Here is a 22877-nt window from a genome sequence, read left to right as displayed (position 1 = left end):
TCGCTAGAAGTTGCGCTCGGTCGCGCTAGAGGCACCTCAATGCATACTGTGAGACCAAGCTACTCACAACATTGCTGCCCTGACGAAGTCTCACGCCAACGGACGTCCCTCTAGAGCTGGACTCCCGCATGGAAGGTTTAGCCCTCAGCGGACGCCTCCATTCCGCGACAAACCTAACGGGTTCAAGTGATAAGGAGTATGTTCAAAGCATTACTATCTGAACCAATGGTTAGCTCTGGCACTACGAGGAACACGATTAACCAATCAAGGCATCAGATCCTATCAGACTTGACGACCTTGTCCTCCATACAAACACGCAGGAGGTCTCAGTATAAAAGGCCTCATCTACCACCTCAAACAGTAAGCCACACTCTCCTAACTCTTACCATACACTCTCAGTTCAATCGCTGACTTGACCGTCAGATCGATTTCCCGGGAGCTCCTCCCAAAGAACGGCTGGCGACTCTTCCCTGTTGCGACCTCGCACGTCTTCTGAAGCGATCAGAAGCACCTTGTAGCCACTAAGAACCACCGCATCCATCAATGGAAAACCAAAGTCGCATCATTTGGCTCCATCCGGTGTCTAACAACCGATAAACAAAAACCACACATCATCAAACTTGAAGATGACAACTGAAACTACCGGCGAAACTAGCAAAACATCGAAAAGCCCAATCAGACCATGATGCTGTTAGAACCAGACATCACTCCCATTACCACATCGCACCAGTTGACAACCGTCGTGACTAATCCGACGCAATCCAGTGGCCCAAACGACGATCATCATCTCGATGAGTGAACTTTGGAGGCCAAGAGTGGAATAAGTGATACCGTTCGCAAATACGCCACCACAAAATTTTCCGTTCCACAACCATCAAGCAACGTCAATTTTCAGTAGCGTGACACCGCTGGTCGTACAAACCCCCGGTGGAATCATTGTTTTCACGCAAGCGATACCACCATTGGTAAATCAAATCGCCGGTGAATAAACCACCATCCTCCACACAACCCCATTCACAACAATCACACAACTCTCTACGCCAATCACAACAAACCAGCCACTTGCAACAAACCCGACGTTTACCCTATAACCTCAAAACTTCTATGACCCAACTCCAGCACATTTTTCAGCGTACAGCAACCCATACCTCACCCAACAGTTCCAACCCAACTACAATTTACCAGATTATTCGTTGTTAAAAACTTGGTGTGGTGGTTGTTGGAATATATTATATATGTACCAGATTATTCGTTGTTGATTTTAGTGATTTTGTCGTTAAAAATTAGTCACAATAGAGGATACGACATATTTTTGTCCATCATTAATTCGATACGAAATTACGAACTAAGACGAAGCAGTCTGTGTGTGAAAGTCTCTTTTACGTTGCCAAACTTTAAGCAACCGTAAACATGATAAAAACATTAATAAAAAGTTAAAACATGTCTCCTACCAAAGAAATGATGTCCGGATTTAAGATATGAGGTATTTCTTTAGGTTTGTCATCTTTTTACGGTTTGGAAACAAAAAATAATATAATACTAAAGATACAAATATGTCTTATTATTTCAATTATTTTTAATCCTTTGGCATTCACCTTTGGCCTTATAAGGACCTAAACTTTTTAAATATTCGACATTTTTTAAGTTTTTATTTTGTCGTAATCCAATTATTGTTCTAAAGGCAAAGTGGTTGTTTGCTTATTGTTAAAAGATATACAATACCAGCTCCTTCAAGCTCTTAACCTATAATTCCTTGAAGCTGTGTTCACCTTGTTTCCCATAATATTTCAACCATCCAAATCATGCCTCTCACAAAAAAGTTTAAAAAACTTATGATACCACTAGAAGCTATTAAATCAGCAACAAACAATTTTTCAGATGACAACTACATTGGGAGAGGAGGTTTTGGGAAAGTATATAAAGGAGAACTTAATGTTCATTCGAAGGGGCAAACCGTTGTTGCTTTAAAGAGACTAGATCCTGCATATGGGCAAGGAAACCCTGAGTTTTGGAAGGAGATAGTCATGCTTTCTCTTCACAAGCATGAAAATATTATTTCTTTATTAGGGTTTTGTGACGAAAGTAACGAAAAGATCCTTGTTTATGAGTATGTATTTAGGAGAAGTCTTGACATCAATCTCAACAACAACGATCTTACTTGGATTAGACGACTAAAGATTTGTATTGGGGCAGCTCGTGGACTAGCATACCTCCATAATCCCGGTACGACCAAACAAAGAGTTTTACATCGTGATATTAAGAGTTCGAACATTCTCATAGATGAAAACTGGAATGCCAAAATTTCAGATTTAGGTTTGTCCAAATTTGGTCCCGCCAATCAGAAGTATACATTTCTTGTCTCCAACACTGTTGGCACAGTTGGGTATTGTGATCCTTTATATGCAGAAACCGGGTTATTAACAAAAGAGTCTGATGTTTATTCGTTCGATGTGGTGTTGTTTGAAGTGCTATGTGGGAGGTTGTGTATTAGCAATGAAAATGGTAATCTTCAATCTCTAACATCATTAGTGCGACGGTATTATGACGAAAACAAAATAAACGAAATTATATATGATAAAATAAAGGAGGGAATAAATACTAAATCTTTGGAGGCATTTACCACGATAGCTTATAAATGTTTGAATAGAGAATTGGAAGAACGGCCGTTAATGACTGACATCGTGATGTTACTTGAAATTGCACTTGAATATCAAGTAAGTCGTTCTTTTAATATTCATTCATCTGATCTTTAATTATTTTACATTTTTTTTTTCATTTTAATGGGATTCAAATGGAAATTAATTTTTATTTTTGTTAAATATGAAAAAAATTAATTTCCAACTAATAATAACTTTAATTTTGAGAATTTTAAAACTAAAAGATAAGTTTATTAATGAAATTGATATTCATTTATTACAATATCTATTGCATTTATTATATATTAAAATATTATGTACAGTTTAATAAAATAAAAAAAAACACACATAAAATAACATGTTGACATGCGGAAAAAAATTAATTCAAAATAACCAAAAAAATAAGATTTGACAAATTGAATGAGAATGTTACAAGTAGCAAAAAACACATTTATTTACTAGTGATGATATATATATATATATATATATATATATATATATATATATATATATATATATATATATATATATATATATATATATATATATTAGGGTTGTAGACGAACAGAACGTTCAATAAATTGTTCGTAAATTATTTGCGTGGAAATTCATTTATGTTCATTTATTTATTAAATGAACGAACATGTAAAATGATTTTGTTCTTTTAAATACACTCGTTCGTTTGGTTTACAACCCTAGGTATAGTTAATAATGTGATGCAACTTTTTTTCGTTTATTTATGTATATATGTATTTATTTTAGAAATTTATTTTGAACTAACGCATCTTTTGTTTCATTGTTATAGCTAGTGTTATGTCCAAAAAGTAATAAACTAACTCACACTTAATCATTGTAAAATCCGTGGCTAAAGTATTGGACAACGTTGTTATCGAATTTGAATAAATGTTGATGATTTGGACATAATAGAATACTATTTATTTTTATTATTTTGTTTTCTACAACAGCTGTTGTTTAATACATCGTAATTTTCCATCCTATATAATTACTAAAATATAGTTTAATATAAATTGAGCATTATTTGAAACTATGATAAATTACTAATCATATTAGGTGTGAGATCCATGTAATACATAAGTTTATTTAAAAAAATAACTAAATATAAAATTCTAAACACTTGCAAAGTATGAATTTATAAGACAAATGAGAAAATATTGAATTATAAAATTGAAGTGTTTTTTTTTTTCTTTTAAATTTAAACAAATAATTTAGATAAATAAATAAAGAAAATTAATGAATCTTTAATTTGGTAATTTTGAAATTAGAAGGAAAATTTATTAATGAAATTTGATATGCATTTATTATTGAATATAAATACTATCTATAATTTAATAAAACGAAAAAACAATAAAATGACATATAAAATAAAAATTAGTTTAAACTAACCACAAAATTAAATGTGGTAAAATAAATGAGAATGTGACATATGATAAAAAGATCGTTATTTATTAGGAAATATGTTTTTAACTAGATAAAATAATAAAAAAGTTTGTAAGAATATTTCCTACATGGAGATAGGCCGTATATACTTTAAAACAAAATAATTAAAAAAAAAAATTAAATTGCTTCCATTTCATCTTCTATTGAATGATTGTAGTGTACAACACTAATTCTCTTTTCTCATCTCAACTTTTGGTTTTGATTTGTAATGATCCTTCAAGTAATAAAATAAGTAGGAACATTTAATAAGAGGATATTTAACCTCACAAAGGCAAAGGCACCATATATTTCCAATACATATATCATTTATGTAAGTATCTCTTAGGTGTTGTTTGTTTTTTTTTTTTTGGAAAAACTCTTTTCAGATCTTTTATTGCTGCGTGGCGTAGCATACGCATAACGCTTTTCATCTCGCAGTTGTTTGTTTTTCAAACGTCTTCAGATTGAAAAACTTTTGTGGATGTTCCTCTAGGCGCAACACTTGTTTTGCATCTTCCCACCTCTTCCAATATCTTTTTTTTTTCTTGCTAAAATATTGATTATATATTGCTGAAATTTTATTTCATATTTTTTTTTCGTTTTTTTGTGTTTATTCTTGTTGGTTTTTTTTTATATTGAATAATAATAATTTGTTGATGAAATATTATTATTTTATGGTAAAATATCATTATTTTTTTTTATTAAAATATCATTATTTTTTTTTTTGCTGAAATATCATAAATTCTTGCCGAAATATCATACATTATTAAGTTTTTTGTGTTAAAAAACTATTTCAGATTATAAAACCAGTTTATTTTAATTTTTTAATATTACCGTTTGCAGCCGTTTGATCCACCTCTTCTACTACAGATTGTTGCAGATGTAGTCTGCAGACTTTATGAATTTTTGTTTAAAAAAAACAAACATCACCTTAGATAAGGATCAATTCTGTAATGGACTATTTCATTAAACCCTTCTTAACGACTATTTTGTTAATATTATCTTACATAGATATTATTTCTCTGACTTTGCTAACTATGAACTTTTATTATTATTATTATTATTATTATTATTATTATTATTATTATGATTATTATTATTATTATTATTAATATAATTTTTTCTTACAAAGTGACCATTTTATTAATTTCTTCTAGTTCTTACTATTTCTATAATTTTGTCATAGATGTGGATTGTTCGTGTAGTTTTGTTATACATGACCTCTTTCAGTAAATAGCTCTCAAACATGGACCATTTTAATTATTTTGTATATTTATAAACTACATAACCAAAATACAATTCACTTGTTTTCTTAAAAAGATTGTAGCATAATTAGACCTTAAGGGAAATTAAAATGCAAGTTGTATCCGAGTTGAATAACGTGGTTATTAAATGTGTGCTTAATAAGAATGTTGGTGATGACATAGTGAAATTGAATGATCATTAGAAGGGTTTAATTGAGAGAATAAAATAGTGATTAAGAATGAATCTATATTTAATGGATTCTAGATCTTAAAATTGAAATTAAGTAAACATTTAATGAAAGATGTGACAATGATGTGATGAGAATATTGAATACTTTCATAAAATTGTATGTATTGTAGATGATATAATAAAAAAAGTTACACAAAAATTGTATAATTTAACCAATATCTCTAAAAAACATACAAATATTTAGTAACCTTGATGTAAAAAATTTAAATAGTTCTAAATGGAAAATCATAAGTTAACTTGTTTATAAACATAATTTCTAAGAACATATGTTACTTCATAGCAACCTTCATAAACCATTCGGTTTAAAAAAAACTTGAATAATAATTAAATATGAAAGTTATAAATCTATCATACATCTAGCATTTAGGTAATATTTAATAAAAATAACCTAACTTATAAATTAATTTATTGTAATTTAGCCATTTGTAAAAGTTAAAAACAGTTTAACATAATTTATAAAATAGCATATAAGTTAATTTAAGCTAGCTTAATGATAAACTTATAGTTAATTTATAAACTAATTTTTAAAACATGACTATAGTTTTACAACATGTTGAAATAAACAATTATTTAGTTGAGAGCTTATAAGTGATAGTTTTAAATTGACGTACAAATATAATAATGTAATTAATAGAACATAATATAATTTGGTATGAAACTATTATTAGAATTTTCTATATAAAATTTATAATTTCTAAATGATTTGGTAAAATATACAAGATTGGTTTTCAATAGTGTTTGAAGATTTGAATCTCAATATCTGTTTTTTTTGTTAACATGTACAATTAGGAGGGTGGTGGTCCAAGCAGAGACGTTGCACCATCACAGAAAAAGGTGTGTATATTCGATCATTCATGATCCTTGATCCAATTACATAATACTAGGCAAATATTATACACTATGTAAACTATAATTATAGTTATGTAAAATATAATTATAATTAAATAGTTATAATATATAGTATTTAAAATAACTATTTTATTATCATTAATTATAAAATAATAAATTTTATATTAAATTATATAAAGTATAATAATTATTTTAAACTATCTCATAATGTATAGTAGCATTAAACACAATGCTACTACGTGTCATCCTTAATCGTATAAATTGTCAAATTATAAAGAAATACAAACACTATTTTATTCACTCAGGTACACCAAACAATTTGGAAGGAAAAGAGAACCTATATAACCCGAGATGGGTGTTGCCGATACATGAAAAATAGTTTAAAAAAATCAAAAAAATTGAAATTTTTTATATTGTGGTCAGAAAAGTTAGGGGTTGCCGGTACCACACCGGAAACCCCTTAGAACTGTCCCTGTATATAATTCCCCTAAAAATCATGTACCGTAAGATTGTAATATTCTATTACTATTCTTTTTTAAATATTAGTTCAGTAGATAAAAATATTTAATATTTCCTTACTATTCCTTTTTAAATATTAGTTCAGTAGATAACAAATATTTATGTGAGCTAGAAATATTTTTTTCAAATTGAATTTTAACGTCAAATGTCAGATTGTATATGATACGACTCGTCTAATAGGAATTAGGATTGCGAATTTTTCATAGCATGTGCTTACCAGGTTTAGTAAACACATTTTGAAAATAAAATGCATATTTTTTATACACACACACATATATATATATATATATATATATATATATATATATATATATATATATATATATATATATATATATATATATATATATATATATATGTTCAATTGAGAAAATAAAAAAGATTGAGAATGAGAGAATCATTCTCAGCCACTCATTTAATTAGCCTCTAAACATAAAGGACACGGTGATAAACTTGTAAATATGATATAATAGCCTTCAATCACAAATACGAACAGTTAAAATTCATTCGTTTTTTGCTCTTTCAATTCAACCTTCAATTCTGTTTGAATACGAACATATCTTCAACATCTACGATTAATTCCCAGCATCATTAGAACAACATTATCGATAATCAACAAAAAATTCAATTCGTATCATTCATTCAACATCGTTCATCAAATAAAACATCAAAATTACGGTTAGAAAAAGATCAAATCATTTTTGTTTGAAATTTTCATATATTTCTCTACCAATCTACTATTTTGTAAGGTTTAAGTAGTCAAAGTATCATATTTTTAAAAAAGTTAACTTGTATGCACTCCAACTGTTTGATGAAATGCGTAAACTAAATTACCACGTTATATTCACATATGAATATGTTTTCTCACCTGAATCAATATGTGATTATCAAAACACAAAACAAATATGCAAGTATGTATGTTATTCATATGTGAATAACATATAAAAATTATATATATTTCTGAAAACATATTGTTATTCATATATGAATATACTGTGTAATATTCACATATAAATATACCAACTATTATTCATAAGCGAATATACGATCTAATATTCACAAGTGAATATACTATGTACTAATCTCATGTGATATACCATGTAATACCATATAATATTCACATATGAAAATATCATATAATATTCATAAGTGAATATATCATCTAACATTCACAAGTGAATATACTATGTAATATTCACAAGTGAATGCATCGTCTAATATTTAAATATGAATATACTATGTTTAGTATATGCTATATTCATATATGAATGATACTTCAATTGTAAAAAAAAATTAATTATAGTTTTTATTCATAAGTGAATAACGAATGTACTGTAGTAAAAACTAGATTCATTTTTATTCACTTATTAATAACGATAGCTGAAAATATATATTTTTTTTATTTTATCTTAAAACTATATCAATATGGATGTTTATTTGTAGAGAATAAAAAATTATGAATTTTGGTATATTTAAAATCATTTTTCGATAAAATTAGCTTCGTAAAAATGAAAAAAAAAAAAAAAAAAACTATGTTTTTGTATATATTAAGGTAATGGTTATCATAGTTTAAGGAAGCATGTTTTGTTGGAAAACACATGTGCATTCCTTTCCCAATTCCACCGGTACGTTGGAGGCTTTTATGGCAAAAATAAATGATTGGCTGAGAATGATTCCCCCATTCTCAACCTTTTTTTTTCTCAATTGAACCCTCCTCTCTCTCTCTCTCTCTCTATATATATATATATATATATATATATATATATATATACACTACAACAAAACACACCTTTACCCACGACCCTATTTGTGGGTAATCAGTGGGTAATGGTCTTTATCCACAGATTGTCCACGAAACCAGATTCATGGGAAAAAGCTCGTGGGTAATATTTTCCCACGGATTACCCTTAGAATTACCCACAGATTATCCACGAACAAATTTACCCACAAATTTACCACAGACAGTTTACCCACAGAATTACCCATAGTTTATCCACGAGCAAAGTTACCCACAGCTTATCCACGACCACATTACCCATGGAGTATCCACGAGCAAAGTTACCCACAACTTATCCATAACCTGATTACCCACGGGTTTTCCACGGCTCTATTACCCACAGATTTTCCACGGATGTTTACCCACAAATTTTCCATAGAATTGTTTACCCACGGATTTTCCACAAATATTCTTTTTGGGTGATTCCGTGGATAGTCTGTGGGTAACATAACAGATTTCAAATGTTATATATTTACAAATTGCATAAAATCCAAATTTTTACAGCTAATTTGAAAAAAATATAATATGACCAACAAAGTTTTAACCAAATCCATAAACTTAATCTAGAAAGTTTCAAATGTCAAATCCACAAAAGTTTCAATTCCCAAATTCATAAACTTAATCTATGGGAAGTTTCAAATACCAAGTTTCAAATGTCAAATCCACAAAAGTTTCAATTCCCATATCACCCTACACACTAATTGTTTGGCATGAATTTACTCCAAAGTTCTTCCATACGTTTTTCCATAGTTTCTTGACGTGCTTTGGATTCCTCACGTTCTTTTCGAAATTGTTCCAACTCTTGTTGATGGCGGGCTTCGGACTCATTGAGTCGGGCTTGCAAGTCCCGTATCTAAAAAAATGGTAAATCAAACAATATTATCCATAATAGCAACATAGTTTACTATTTTTACCAAATATAGGAAACATATTTACCTTTATTATCCATAATGGAAACATATTTACATTTTCTATCAGTAATAGCAACCTACTTATATCTAACAACATATTTTTCTCATAACACATCACCAAGTTAATTTAACAAAGCTAAACATATTAATTTCAACCACTTTAACAATTTCACAAATCCTAAACATACCACTATAACAATTTAAACAACCAAAACATATATATGAACAATATAATAACAAAGAAAAATGTACCACTTTAATAACTTAATAAACCCTAAACATACAAATTTAAAATTTTAACTAACCAAAACATATCACCCTAATAGCACCATACTTACATTTTCTAACCATAATAGCAATATATATTTTTATCCTTAGTAGCAATGTGGTTTACTCTTTTTACCTAATACACAAGAATGTATATATATATATATATATATATATATATATATATATACACACACACACACACACACATACTTGCATTTTCTAACGATAATAGCAATACCTCTTGTTGAGATCGAGCATAGTCCATAGAGAACATGCCACAAATTTGGTGTCTCGGTTACCGCGAAACTTGGATCCGAGTTTCCTAACCCAAAAACCCGACCCTTCTTTCTCCCGCCTGCACACTGCTCCCACAATCCAACATCACCAAGTGGATGCAAACTGAGGTCATCACCATATTTATCCTTCATTGCGTTGTGGTACGTTTCCTACAATATAAAAAAATTAACACGAACGTTATTGTGATAAAGACTAAGAAAACTAATATGTATATCAAATAGAAAATCTAAATTAGAGAAAGATAACTTACATATACTTTTTGAGCCTTAGGGGTAACAAACTCTAGATTTTGGCTCCCACTCGACTACTCTCCGGAAACCAACCTCAACTTTGAACTTGCTTTGAGGTGTGTCATGCAATAAACTTTATCCCATGTGGGTTGTTGCCCATTGTTCTCCTTCGCCTGCAAAAAACACATTGTAATTTTTCTATACTATTAGATAAAACATACAAATCATTTCATGATATTGCTTTAGTTATCCTACAAACATTATAAGCATTAGGGGTGACTTAAGAATTACTAAAGTTTGTAAATACAATTAGTTTACCAGCTTCATGCGATGTTGTCCCATGCTAATGGATCCGCCAGTATGCTTGGACTTGCAACCATCCACCATAGAGTTACGATTGGTGCTTCCACTCTCAGACCTCCTACACCAAGCAGCACTGTTCCATACCTGTTCAGTAAAAAGGTAAAAAAAATATAGGTTCTTATGCACGATAATATATTAGGAACTGATTAAAATTGAAAAAAAATATGAATTTATTAATTTAATTACATCGCACAACTCATGCCATAACTCTCGACAGATCCATGTAGGCGGATAGTCACGCATCGACATGTCAAACCTTTCTGTAAAGACATTTCCGGCCTGCTTAGCTGCCTTAGCTGCTCATTTTCTAGCAGTCCTCATTAGCTCCCTGAAATTTTGTTTAAGAATGTTTAGGAAGCCCTCGTGTATCTTTGCGTCCTCTGATTCTGGCCATTGATAAAGGCTCTGTACAAAATAAAATTACAAAGTTAAATATGGAAACTTCAACAAATCTAGATAATTTAATGAAAATATTAATACATTACCTTGAAACGACCAAACATACGCTCGTGGGTGACACTATCAACTTCGCTCCATGTAGTCCAGTGAGTAGTATAAAACATACGCATGATCAATGTGATCTGACGATGCACGGTAGGATCACTAAACCTCCAAAATTAAAATAACAAATTCATTATATTTATAACATCAGTTATTTACATAAGATAAAAAAAGTTCACAAACCCTTGATCGGTCCGCTCGATAAATTCCCTATGAGCTGGATTAGTTGGAGGCGTATCAGGGACATTTGAGCCACGCCCAATGATGTCGTCATCTGCACCATCATCACCTTCCTCACCATCCGCACCATCATCACCTTCCTCACCATACTCATCGTCATCACCGTATGAGTCATAATCTTGATGGTCGGGTATGGTCTGCAAGATACTAAGTCTGTGAGACCTAGTGTCATCAGCATGTGAGCTACCAACACCGTGCCCATTACTTCTTTCAATATGCATCGGATCGAGGTTGTGGCGAATCAACAATTTACGCCAATACGATAACTCCCAAAATATGCATCGCTTTACCCAATTATGTGTAACTCCAAAACCGGGAGGTTTTTCGATTTTTGGATGAAAGGGAACACCTTTGTAAACGGTGGGAAGGTGACGGACTTGCTCCCAAATTTCATCTCCGCTTGGATATGGAATAGGCCTTATAACTGTCTCCTTTTTGTTTGCCCGGAAATTATTCACATCTTTCCGAAAACTGTGTTTGATAGGTAGATGTTTTCTATGACAATCAAACCAGCACGGTTTACTTCCATATTTAAGTTGGAATGATCCCGATTGATCCATGCAATATGGGCAAGCTAACTTACCATGAGTGCTCCATCCAGACAACATTGCATATGTAGGAAAGTCGCTAATTGTCTATAGCAGTACAACTCTCATTTGGAAATTGTTCCTTCGGTAGGCATCATAAGTTTCAATACCACAATGGAACAACATTTTCAGCTCCTCTATTAAAGGTTTTAGAAAAACATCCAAGTTCTGTCCGGGACTCTTCTTACCAGGAATGACCAAAGCAAGTTTTATGTATGAATCTTTCAAAGCCAACCAAGGAGGTAGGTTATAAACTATAATAAACACATGCCAACAAGAATGTGGGGTTGAGCTTGAATTATTTGGATTGAAACCATCTGTACACAACCCGAGACGAATATTGCGTGTCTCTTGTGCAAAATCAGGAAATGTCGTATCAAAATGCTTCCATGCCTGACCATCACTAGGATGTACCATCTTTCCTGGTTCACTTTGATGATCTGAGTGCCAGGTCATATGTTTAGCAATCTCCTCTGAGTAGAACAATCTTTGAAGTCTTACTCCAACCGGCATGTAGGTTAGTACTAAATTAGGCACCTTGCATTGACTATTCTTGTATCGGTATTCCCCACACACTCGACAATGTTCTAAACCAGAATCCTCTTTGTAGAATAACATGCAATGGTTTTTACATGCATGAATCTTTTCTTTTGGCAAAGCTAGTGGCTTCAATAGTTTCTTGGTCTCATAAAAGTTTGCAGGTAGCTTTTCACCATCAGGTAGCATGTCTTTGAATATTGGAAGTATTTTATTATATGTTGAATCAGGAACATTAGAATCTGATTTCCAATTCAAAAACCTAGTGGCAGCTTGTAATTTGGTATACTTTCTACACCTATCCCACAAAGGCTCGTTGGCATCTTCTAACATGCGTTAGAATGCCCTAGCAGTAGGATTTGGGTCTTGTGGTTCCGAACTCGTTGATTCTGGTGGATAAGGAACATGGTTTTGGTGCATGTTATCCATAATCATTTGATTATATCCATTATATTCACCACAACCATAATCTACGGAGTTTGAACTTTGACCCACGTGTTGAGACGACACTTGAAATGATTCACCATGCGCAAACCATATGTAATAATCAGGCATGAATCCATTGCTCATTATATCCACCGTAACCGAGGATCTTGTCTTATATCTACTATTATTGCATTTGGAACATGGACATCTAACCTTAAGAACCTCCTTCCCGTTTACAATAATTCTTTCAATATCGTTTTGGTTGGCAAATGCAAAATCCAAGAAAGACATGAGATGACTATGAAATTCCGGATGAAGAAAATTGTTGTCGGTAATTCTCCTTTCGTACATCCAATCTCTATTCGACGACATGATCAATCGATGATAACTAAAACCTATTACTTTATACATCAAATTAATTTATCAAACAATTAAAAAGTTAGGGTTTTAACTCAACAAACTAAACCTACCACATTAACAAACTAAACCCTCACTTTAACAAATTAAAATTTTTAACAATTTCAAAAACCAAACATAACTACTTAAACCCTAATTCAGGTAATATGCATTATTCCAACACATTAAAGAAACCCAAACCTAAAACTTTAACAAATTAAAGCCTTACTATTTGGAATTTAAAAAAGTAAAAAGTTAGGGTTTTACTTCAAATTTTCGGGATAAGGAAGAAACGATAAAAAAAACCGAGATAGGAAGTCGTCCGGCTTCAATAGCAGTGACGCAGGTGGTTTCCAAGGTGGGACGACAAAGATAGAAATCGGCGGTGGTGTGGTATCGTTTTTTGCTGCCGGATATACAAAACAGTAGACAAAATGTTTTAGTCGTCGTTTGTTTGTTTACCCCCCGTAAAACCCCAATCCCAGTTCACACTTTAGTTTTCTTTTTTCTTTTTTTATCCCTTTTTATTGATCGTAAATAAAAAAGTAAAATGTGCGGCTGTTTTTTTTTTTTTTTCATTTTTTTTTTGTTTTGTCCGTTTAATCAACTTCCCCGTATATTTCATTTATTTTTTTTTGTTTTTTATTATAATTTATTAGATATGAGCCTTTACTTTTCATTTTGATTTAAAAGAAAACAATTAATTCATTATTTAATATCATAAATATAAAAGAAAACGATGCATTATTAATATCATAAATATAATTTTCATTTTTTTTGACAATTTTTAATATTGTTGTCTTTGTTTTATCCTTTATAATGTATAATAAATCAATGTATTCTTCGTTTTATCACCATATTACAAACATACATGCATACATACTTAATATATAAAAGTATCTTTTGTTTTATCAACTTATTAATTACTCACATACATATGTAAGGTATAAGAAGTTGATGAAACAAAAAAATGCATTGATTTAGTAAATTGATATAAATATGGAACGAAAAAACAACGTTGAAGGATCAAAAATAGAAAAACAATTTTATTTTGTTGGTAATCCGTGGCAAATCACCCACCGATTATCCACGGATCAGAAACTTTTTTTCAATTTTTAACAATTAAATGTTATTCTATTCATCTAATCTTTTACAAAACTTAATCAATTAATGTGTTGACTTGTTTGTTCAACTTATTTCACAAATACATTTAAACATACAAAAATACTTTTATACATGTACACATACCAGATAATTCACTATACTCCTTTAATTCATCAACTTAGTAAACTCATACATGTATGTGTATGTATATGTATCTACTAAATTGATAAAACAAAGAAATACAATGATTTATTAAGTTATATTAAGCATGAAACGAAAAAACAACGTTTAAGGGTCAAAAAAATGAAAAAACAATTTTAGTATGTGGTTAATCTGTGGATAATCACCCAAAGATTTTCCACAACAGTGAAGAGTTTTTCCATTTTTGACTATTTAACGTTGTTGTCTTTGTTTTATCATTTATGATATATAATAAATCGATGTATTTCTTTGTTTTATCACCATATTTCAAAGATACATGCATAGATACTTAATATATAAATGAATCTTCTATTTTATTAACTAATTATTCATGTACATATGTATGTTTATTGGTATAATAAGTTGATGAAACAAAGAGATGCATTTAGTAAAATTAATATAAATAGTGAACGAAAAAACAACATTGAAGGATCGAAAATGGAAAAACGATTTTGTTTTGTGGGTAATCCGTGGCAAATCACCCACCGATTATCCACGGACCAGAAACTTTTTTTCAATTTTTAACCATTAAATGTTGTTCTATTCATCTAATCTTTTACAAAGCTTAATAATTTAATGTGTTGACTTGTTTGTTCAACTTATTTCACAAATACACTTAAACATATAAAAATACCTTTATACATGTATACATAACAGTTAATTCAGTACACTCCATTAATTTGTCAACTTAGTAAACTCATACATGCATGTGTATGTATATGTATCTATTAAATTGATAAAACAAAGAAATACAATGATTTATTAAGTTATGTTAAGCATGGAACGAAAAAAAAAACGTTTAATGATCAAAAAATGAAAAAACGATTTTGGTGTGTGGGTAATCTGTGGATAATCACCCACAGATTTCCCACATCAATGAAAAAATTTTCCGTTTTTGACCATTTAACGTTGTTGTATTTGTTTTTATCCTTTATAATGTATAATAAATCGATGTATTTATTTGTTTTATCACCATATTATAAACATACATGCATACATACTTAATATATAAATATATTTTTTGTTTTATCAACTTATTATTCACATACATATGTACGAGTATGGGTATAAGAAGTTGATGAAACAAAACAATACATTGATTTAGTAAATTGATATAAATATGGAACGAAAAATCAACGTTGAAGGATCGAAAATGGAAAAACGATTTTGTTTTGTGGGTAATCCGTGGCGAATCACCCACGGATCATCCACAGACCAGAATCATTTTTTCAATTTTTGACCATTAAATATTGTTATATTCGTCCAATCTTTTACAAAACATAATCAATTGATGTATTGAATTGTTTGTTCAAATTATTTCACAAATAAAATTAAACATACATAAATACTTTTATACATGCATACATACTTAATATTTCAGTATACTCCGTTTTTTCATCAACTTAGTAAACGATACATTCATGTGTATGATATGTATCTAATAAATTGAACAAACAAAGAAATACAATGATATATTAAGTTATGTTAAACATGGAACGAAAATACAATGCTTGAGGATCGAAAAATTAAAAAAACGATTATGGTATGTGGGTAATCTGTGGATAATTACCCACATATTTCCCACAACAATAAATAATTTTTCCATTTTTGACCATTTAACGTTATTGTTTTTGTTTTATCATTTATAATGTATAATAAATCAATGTATTTCTTTGTTTTATCAACTTATTATACACATATATGAATACATACTTTATAAACCAATATATCATTTGTTTTTTCAACTTATTATTCACATACATATGTACATGAATGAGTATAATAAACTAATGAAACAAAGAAATCATTGATTTAGTAAAACCAAAGAAATATGGAACTAAAAAACAACGTTTAAGGGATGAAAATGAAAAAAACAGTCTTTTTCAGTGGGTAATCTGTGGAAAATCACCCACGCTTTACCCACAGACCAGAAATGTTTCCCATTTTCCAAAATGCATGGGTAAGACGTGGGTGATGCCAATATTGTTCCCACGGATTTTCCACAGATTTCTTTCTGTGGAAATCTGTGTGTAATTCGTGAGAAATAGTTTGTAAATTATGGGTTTTTAAGTCGTGGAAAATCGGTGGTAAATGTGTGGGTAATTTTGTGGGTGAAGGTCCATTGTGTAGTATATATATATATATATATATATATATATATATATATATATATATATATATATATATATATATATATATATATATATATATATATATATATTCCCACAACTCATGGCTTATTTATGCGTAAATTTACCTTGGTTAACTTAGATCTGCCACTCTCAATTCGATGCTATATTAGAACAAAGGAAGAGGAGGAGAATTATTTCCAAACGTCTAACGGCACGCAAATTAAGGATGAGGAAACAAAAGAATCTTGATGATATCATTGGCGTAGCTAACCAACTAAAGAACGAAAACACTAAGATCCTTACTATGAATAGTGTCACCACACAACGACTTGATCAAATTGAAGCAGAGAACCTTATTTTGAAGGCTCAATTAATCATTTATCACATGATTATTCAGTTACCACACAAGTGACTTCTAAGGTCACGTATAATCACTCACATTTTTCGAGATCGTCTTCTTCATTCGAAAAGGACTATGGGATAAATTTATGGATTTTACAAGAAAATTGATTTTTATCGTTGTTAAGGAATATTGTCTAATGTATTTTTATGGAATTTTAATTTCTTACATTGTTAAATTGGTCATCTTTTTGAAGCTTATTATTGTCTAGTTCAAGAAATGGAAAATCAACTATCATTTACGGGATATCATCCATAGTTGTCTCAATTCAGAAGATTTAGAAAACTTTGATTAAGTTTATAGAATTATTCTTATAAGATTTGGTATTTTTAATATATATCTTTACTATTTTATGAAATTTTTTTCACTATTTATAAAAATAGATTGAATATAATAATAATATTTTTTTTAAGACGTTCAAATTATTAAACTAATAGTACAAATAGTGATCAATAAAATAATATTAAATTTTAACCTGTGTTTTGAATCCTTATATTTCTCAAATTCTATCTCCTTCCTTGAATTTCGGATAATTCAAAATTTGAAACCATCAGAAAATACATGTTGATTTAAATATCTCTCCTGTAGATTGCTCTTTCTTAACAAGTTTTTATTTTAATCCTTACTTGTAATTGATTTCATTATTTTTAACTTTTTGTATTTTTATCTTATAAATATATTGGGTGAAGGCTTTATTATATCAGGTTTGTTCCTAAAAATGTTTTTACTATGTTTCTTTAATGTGTTGGCTTTGTACTTGTAGGTTCAAAGAACTCGACCAAGAGGGCCAGTTAGAGCATTGTATTATCATTAGTTTGTATATTTTGGCATCTTATTTTTGCAATAAAGAACGGTTAAACACAAGATTTGACATGATTAAGGTAGTTTGTATATTTTTCATCTTGTTTAGTCTAAAAATGAAACATTTTTCATCATTGGTCCTTATAATATCAAGTTTCATCACATGAACTTCCTGATTACGGTGATTATTGTCCTTATTATAAGGTTCTATATAGATTTTGTTTAATATTTGAAGGTTTCGAGAACCTAAATCAATATGAATCCTTGAATTATATACTATCGTTGAAAATGTTTTAATGTGTGACCAAACTTGGTTTAAAATCACAATGAACAAGTTAACACCGGAGTATTTTGGCCTTCTCAATAGCCTATTTATCGACTTTTGAATCACGACACCTGATATTCTAAAGGTTTATTTTTATAAACTATTATTTATATATTTTAGCATTTTACTTAGTAGGACATTAAATTAATAAAGGAATTAAGGAAAACGAAAAAAAAAGAGGACGATAAACAGTACAAGTGGTTTGGGTATGTATAAATGAAAGTAATAACCATTTAGGGGGTGTTTGGCAAAAAAGCTTATTGCTTATTAGTTTATTAGCTTATAAGCTAATAAGTAAGTGTAGGGTAACTTATGAAAAAAATGACGTATTAGAGGTTTCCCACCGGAATAAGTTATTTTAATCCAAACACTTTTTTAACTTATAGTGATGTGGAACCTAATAAGTTGTTTTAAAAAAGCTTAGCCAAACACCCCTTAATATGGTATGTTAATGCTCTTGAAAAATAGATGTCATTTAATATTCATTTCTCGAAGTAAATACAAAATGATTTTAACTCTAAAGAGATTAAATTACTCGCCACCTGCCGCTTTGGGCGGGTAGATGGCTAGTGTGTGTGTGTGTGTGTATATATATATATATATATATATATATATATATATATATATATATATATATATATATTAATTTTGTTATTATGTGAGTGTATAACCAATTCTAGACCAATCATTTTATACATTAATTTTGTTATGTTGTTAATTAAATTAATAACTATCTAATATAAATTACTCTAAAATTATGGTAACTAACGAGTTATAACCTATAATTTTGGTATCCTATAACTTGCACATCGGCCAATTCTTTACCACCATTAACCTTCTCCAACCCTTACATTGATTTCAACCCATTCACTAATGCCCCTGCCTCACCATCCTCTCTTCACAATGTCTGACTGTGTATTGCATGTCGGCTTAATTAAATCTTGAATACCCCTCCCGAGAAGGTAAGATATGGTATCAGGTAGAAGAATAGAGGGACGAAGGTAAGAGATGAAATACCCGTCCATATAGTCTCGATTAATGGTTTGTTTCTGCGATCCCACAAGGTCTCCGATTTTTTGTGCCCTCAACTCCAAAGCCGGTAATTCTCGTAAAGCCCTTGGCCAGGTAATTTATCGATATTTGTGTTCAATATTTTTGTTGTTTAATTCGATTTGTTCTTAGTTTCGTAATAATGATTGTTCTATAAAATGTTCAGTTGGTACTCTCTTCCTAACCGTGGTTGATCATAGTTGTTTTAATTTAGTCAAATGGTTGCGATCACACTAATTTGTTTTCATGGATCTTGGGTATTTTTTGTAACGAAAGCATTAAGCTCAAGAATTACTTATTGTTTTCATGGATCCTGGGTATTTTTTTGATGAATTTGGTGTTGTGGTGTAGATCTCTATTATCCACTAATATTGGTAGAGACTTTATCGCACTAGTTTATTACTATAACTTCTGTATATTTTTTTTTTTCATGTGTACTATTGTCAGACTTTACATTTTATTTGAATAGAATCACATATCATTTTAAAAAGAATTTATTGAAAATGGCATGAACAAATAGACCATTACAGTTGGTCCGATTATACTAATCTCTTCCCTTTTTTCTAAATTACGATGAACACATTCACAAGTGTGTGTATGTATTTGTATGATTTTGTTTGAATTGTTTAAGATAAAACTCATTCTGAAAGAACTGCTATAATTTTCGCTTATATCACCAAGAATTATTGATTATGGTATTTTGTTTATCAGATTTGGTATTTTTTTTAATTAAATTCTTAATGAATCTGATCAAATTCTTATAGAATATTATTTATTTTTATATTCCTTTTTATAATCTTAAAGAATGTGTCAACATTTTGGTAGAATATGTTAAATTTCTTATAACTTCATTCTTCTAGAATTTATTGTTTATATCACATAGATTTATTGGTTCAGGAAATCTGTTTCTCACATGTTATATTTTTTTTTATCGCATTCTTAAAGAATCTATCAGATTCTTGTTATATTATTTTTTTACAATCTTCCTGATAGTCTATATAATATAATTTTAAAAGTTTATTTTTTTTTTCATGTTGAAGAATGGAACGTTGTATGGAGTTCTTCAAAGGAATGCATAACAGTGGAATGGAATCGAAACTGATTCTTGAAGAATAAAAAGTTAAACTGAAACAAATTCTTAAAGAATGAAAGATTGAATTAAAGATGGTTTTCAAATAACAAAACACAAAAAATTGTTTATTTGGATTTGAAATGATAATTTGTAATTTTGTATTGTTAAAATTTAATTTAAAATTTTCCAGAATTTTAGGTTTGTATTCCTTAATATCTGCATTTCCTTAATTTGTTACTAAACGAGGTGTCATTGGTTGTTTAAATATATATAAGATTTTTTTTTCCAATTAATTACCATCACGTCATTGTTATCCTAACCACTCATTTTTTTAATCCAGCGGACCAAAATTAGTCATACATTAATACAATAATTTTAATTCACATTTAATCATAGCCCTATATATATATATATATATATATATATATATATATATATATATATATATATATATATATATATATATATATATATATATATATATATATATATATATATATATATCGTTTAAGATATTTGTATGAAACACTAGAGAATAACAACGTACTTAAGAAAAACATAATAATTTAACAAATATAGATGGAAAAATGCTTATAGTTTGTTTATCACGTATAATCAAAACCAAAAATGTATTCCCAAATAAATAATACTTCGTCCGTCCTATAATTATAGTCAATCTTTTCTTTTTGGTTTGTCCCAAAATAATAGTCTACTTTTAAATATAAATTACATTTTTACCAAAATACTCCCTTATTATTAATTAACCAACTTAGCATTTAATGGAACATTAAATGCAAAGTAAAGACAAAAATGTCATTTTATTATATAAAGTTAATGGTAATTAATGCTTTTATTAATCTGTGTGTTTTTTGTCTGTGAACAATAATATTGGGACATAGTGAGTAATAAACTTCAAGCACTCTTAATATCACTATCTCGTAATCCTAAGACATACAAAATCCTAGTGAGATACATAGGATTATCCTTATTTGTTGCAAGTATTTTAGTTTTTCCTTATGTAAGCTCTATATATACAAAGCCCTTTTGACGTTTATGCACACCAATAATAAGAGAGTCTTTAACTTGCAAGTTTATTCTTCTTTCCTTTTAGTGTGTTTACGAAAATTTTGGTATCAAGTTGGGTATCAACCCAAGTTCACTTATTTGCAAGGTAAAAAATGGAACTCAATTTAACAACTAGCACAACTCAACCATAGATTCCTATGTGCAGAGGCGAATTGTATGCATTTTGGAGCACCAAGATGGAGACTCTCTTTATGTCCCAAAATCAGTAGGAATCGGTTGAGAATGACTATGCAGAAGGAAGTACATATGAAACTTGCTAAAGAGAAAAACAGAAGAAAGATGCTAAGGCTCTTCCTCATCCACCAAGCAATCGATGAGTCCACTTATTTATTTATTTATTATTTTTATTCTTTTAGAATTGTTGATTCTACAAGCTCAAAAGAGGCATGGATCATTTTGAAATCTGTGTATCAAGGGTCTGCCGCCACCAAAGTGATCACTATCAAGCTCCATCCTTAAGGAGTCAATTCGAGACTATGGACATGAAAACAAACAAGACAAATTCATGGCTAAGACAGTAGCTTAGATGTGTGCATGTGGAGACAATCTTACAGATGAAACTGTAATTGCCAAGATCTTGAGAAGTTGGGATCTAAAGTTTAATCATGTGGTAGTTGTTATTAAAGAATCAAAAGACCTACAACTTTCTCATTTGATGAACTAATGGGGTCACTACAGACATATGAAGCAAGAATCAACCGAATACAAATACAATAAGATGAACACGTATTTCAGATTTAAGGGGATCAAATCCAATTTGTTAGCAACTGAGGAAGAGGTTGAGCTCAATTTCATAGGCATGGACGAGGTATACCATGAGGTGAACTGGTCCACAATAACTATTTTGGTAAAAATTGATCAAGTGTAATTCGATTAATTGTATGAGACGTTGTGGTGTTAGTGCAATGTAAGTGTAAAATAATGATCAAAGTGAGGCAAGTGAGTTACAAAGAAAGCCCTTGATCCATTATAAGATCTCCGACATAAAACCTTGGGAGGTCATAATGATCACCTGCCTTGATGTGTTTTATTGATTTAAATATGAGATTACAAAGATGATTAAGGTAATACGAGTACAAGTGTAATTCTAGAGTTTATCGTGTTTGTATTGTGCTAGATACATATGTTATTTATAGTCTAGTGTAAGTAACAAGACGTCCGATAATTCTAGGATGCTCCAGAATCAACATATGAACGTTATTTGACATTGTATTCCGGGTATTTTTCTTGGTTGAG

General features: G+C 29.8%; 1 protein-coding gene across 1 annotated transcript; it reads left to right on the top strand.

Moving 5' to 3' along the window:
- The first annotated feature begins 1748 nt into the window (after nt 1-1748).
- On the top strand, nt 1749-17405 carry LOC144998181 (putative serine/threonine-protein kinase PBL28). Its single transcript, XM_078958001.1, has 3 exons — nt 1749-2714; nt 6357-6401; nt 17047-17405. Exons 1-3 carry the CDS (start codon nt 1803-1805, stop codon nt 17317-17319), a joined length of 1230 nt encoding a protein of 409 aa, XP_078814127.1. The 5' UTR covers nt 1749-1802; the 3' UTR covers nt 17320-17405.
- Nucleotides 17406-22877: the final 5472 nt, after the last annotated feature.

The sequence above is a fragment of the Lactuca saligna genome, chromosome 5 (assembly GCF_052625555.1).
Source record: "Lactuca saligna cultivar CGN05327 chromosome 5, ASM5262555v1, whole genome shotgun sequence".
NCBI classification, from domain to species: domain Eukaryota; kingdom Viridiplantae; phylum Streptophyta; class Magnoliopsida; order Asterales; family Asteraceae; genus Lactuca; species Lactuca saligna.
The sequence above is the reverse complement of the archived record's forward strand: the minus strand, read 5'-3'. Positions and strand labels throughout refer to the sequence as shown.

Bases quoted from the DNA above. Each gene is read 5' to 3' on its own strand.
- LOC144998181 (XM_078958001.1), top strand. From the start codon at position 1,803: ATGCCTCTCACAAAAAAGTTTAAAAAACTTATGATACCACTAGAAGCT. The intron at 2,715-6,356 runs GTAAGTCGTTCT...ATGTACAATTAG, and splicing joins AAATTGCACTTGAATATCAA to GAGGGTGGTGGTCCAAGCAG. The intron at 6,402-17,046 runs GTGTGTATATTC...TGGTTAACTTAG, and splicing joins TTGCACCATCACAGAAAAAG to ATCTGCCACTCTCAATTCGA.